General features: G+C 58.7%; 1 protein-coding gene across 1 annotated transcript in view; it reads left to right on the plus strand.

Annotated features, from left to right (window-relative positions):
* Positions 1–162: 162 nt before the first annotated feature.
* Positions 163–1080, plus strand: part of ACA1_004410 (Fbox domain containing protein) — a gene marked incomplete at both ends in the record, with an annotated part of 1744 nt that continues 826 nt past the window's right edge. Inside the window, 3 exons of the mRNA XM_004357987.1 lie at positions 163–300; positions 415–582; positions 730–1053. Coding sequence (XP_004358044.1) covers positions 163–300; positions 415–582; positions 730–1053 — 630 coding nt within the window. The remainder of the gene's footprint in view (positions 301–414; positions 583–729; positions 1054–1080) is intronic.

Below are 1080 nucleotides of genomic sequence, written 5' to 3' on the forward strand. Positions count from 1 at the left end.
TCTAATAAATGGCCGATGCGCGAAATTGCACCAATCGTGCGCAGTTGTTGCAAACTCCTCCCACAACCAACGAGACACACACATCTGATTGTTGGATTCTTGGTGTCGGTAAGCAGCATTTGCCTTGTAGATCGACGGAGGGCACTGAAGGAGGGGCGGCACATGACAACATCAACATTGCTGACCCAGGTGCCTCGTGAAATTTGGGAGATAATCCTTCTCAATCTCCCCTACTACGAAGATTTGGTGGTGGCCTCGCTCACATGCAATCTCTGGCACAACATCCTTGCTGATCACCTCGTACCGCCCCCTCCTCTCCCATCTATGAAGTGTAGTTTTGCATCAGCCTATTTGTGCATTTTTAATTGATTTAAACCCATTTTAATTCAATTATTTTCTTTTTCAACAACAAAGGTGTGCCCGGCCAAGTGCTCGGTCGCGGCCTACGGGTGGAAGGTGGACCAGCCCTTTGTGTACAACTTTCTGCCGGGCACGCCGCCCAGCGAGAAGGACGAGAAGCTGCCGCTCGACCGCGCGGTCAACCACTGGGTCACCTGGCCTCACGTGCCCCTGTGCTTCGAGGTGCGCCTGATTCGTGTTGTGTGTGTGCGTGTGTGTGTGTGTGCGTGTGTGCGTGTGTGCGTCTGGTGTACCGGTCAAGCGGCGGGTGTGTGTGCGCGCATGCGACCTTGGCCTCACGCGTTCACCTTCTTTCAACTGTGTGGGCAGATTGTGCTGCGGGACCGACGGGAGCGCGGGCCACGATTCAAGTCCAGGGCACACTACGGCCTCAGTGTGCGATGGGTGTTCCGGGGTCTCATTCCATACATGGAAAAGGACCACCGGCGCATGGACATCGACCCCAGCCAGCGATTAGGCGTGGCTACTGGCCAGTCGCACACGCAGCACACGCCGCAGGGCGCTGGCGTGGGCGGCGCGCTGAGGGACTCGGGCAGCCTTAGGGAGCCGATGGCCGTGGAGGTGGTGGGGCACGTGGAGGGGCAACATACTGTCGTCGACGGGCCGCGGCCGGACGACGACGCGCACGCGGAGGTGGTCGGCGGCGAGCGGGAGCCGAAG

Source organism: Acanthamoeba castellanii (genome assembly GCF_000313135.1).
Source record: "Acanthamoeba castellanii str. Neff unplaced genomic scaffold scf7180000083005, whole genome shotgun sequence".
Classification (NCBI taxonomy): Eukaryota; Discosea; order Longamoebia; family Acanthamoebidae; genus Acanthamoeba; species Acanthamoeba castellanii.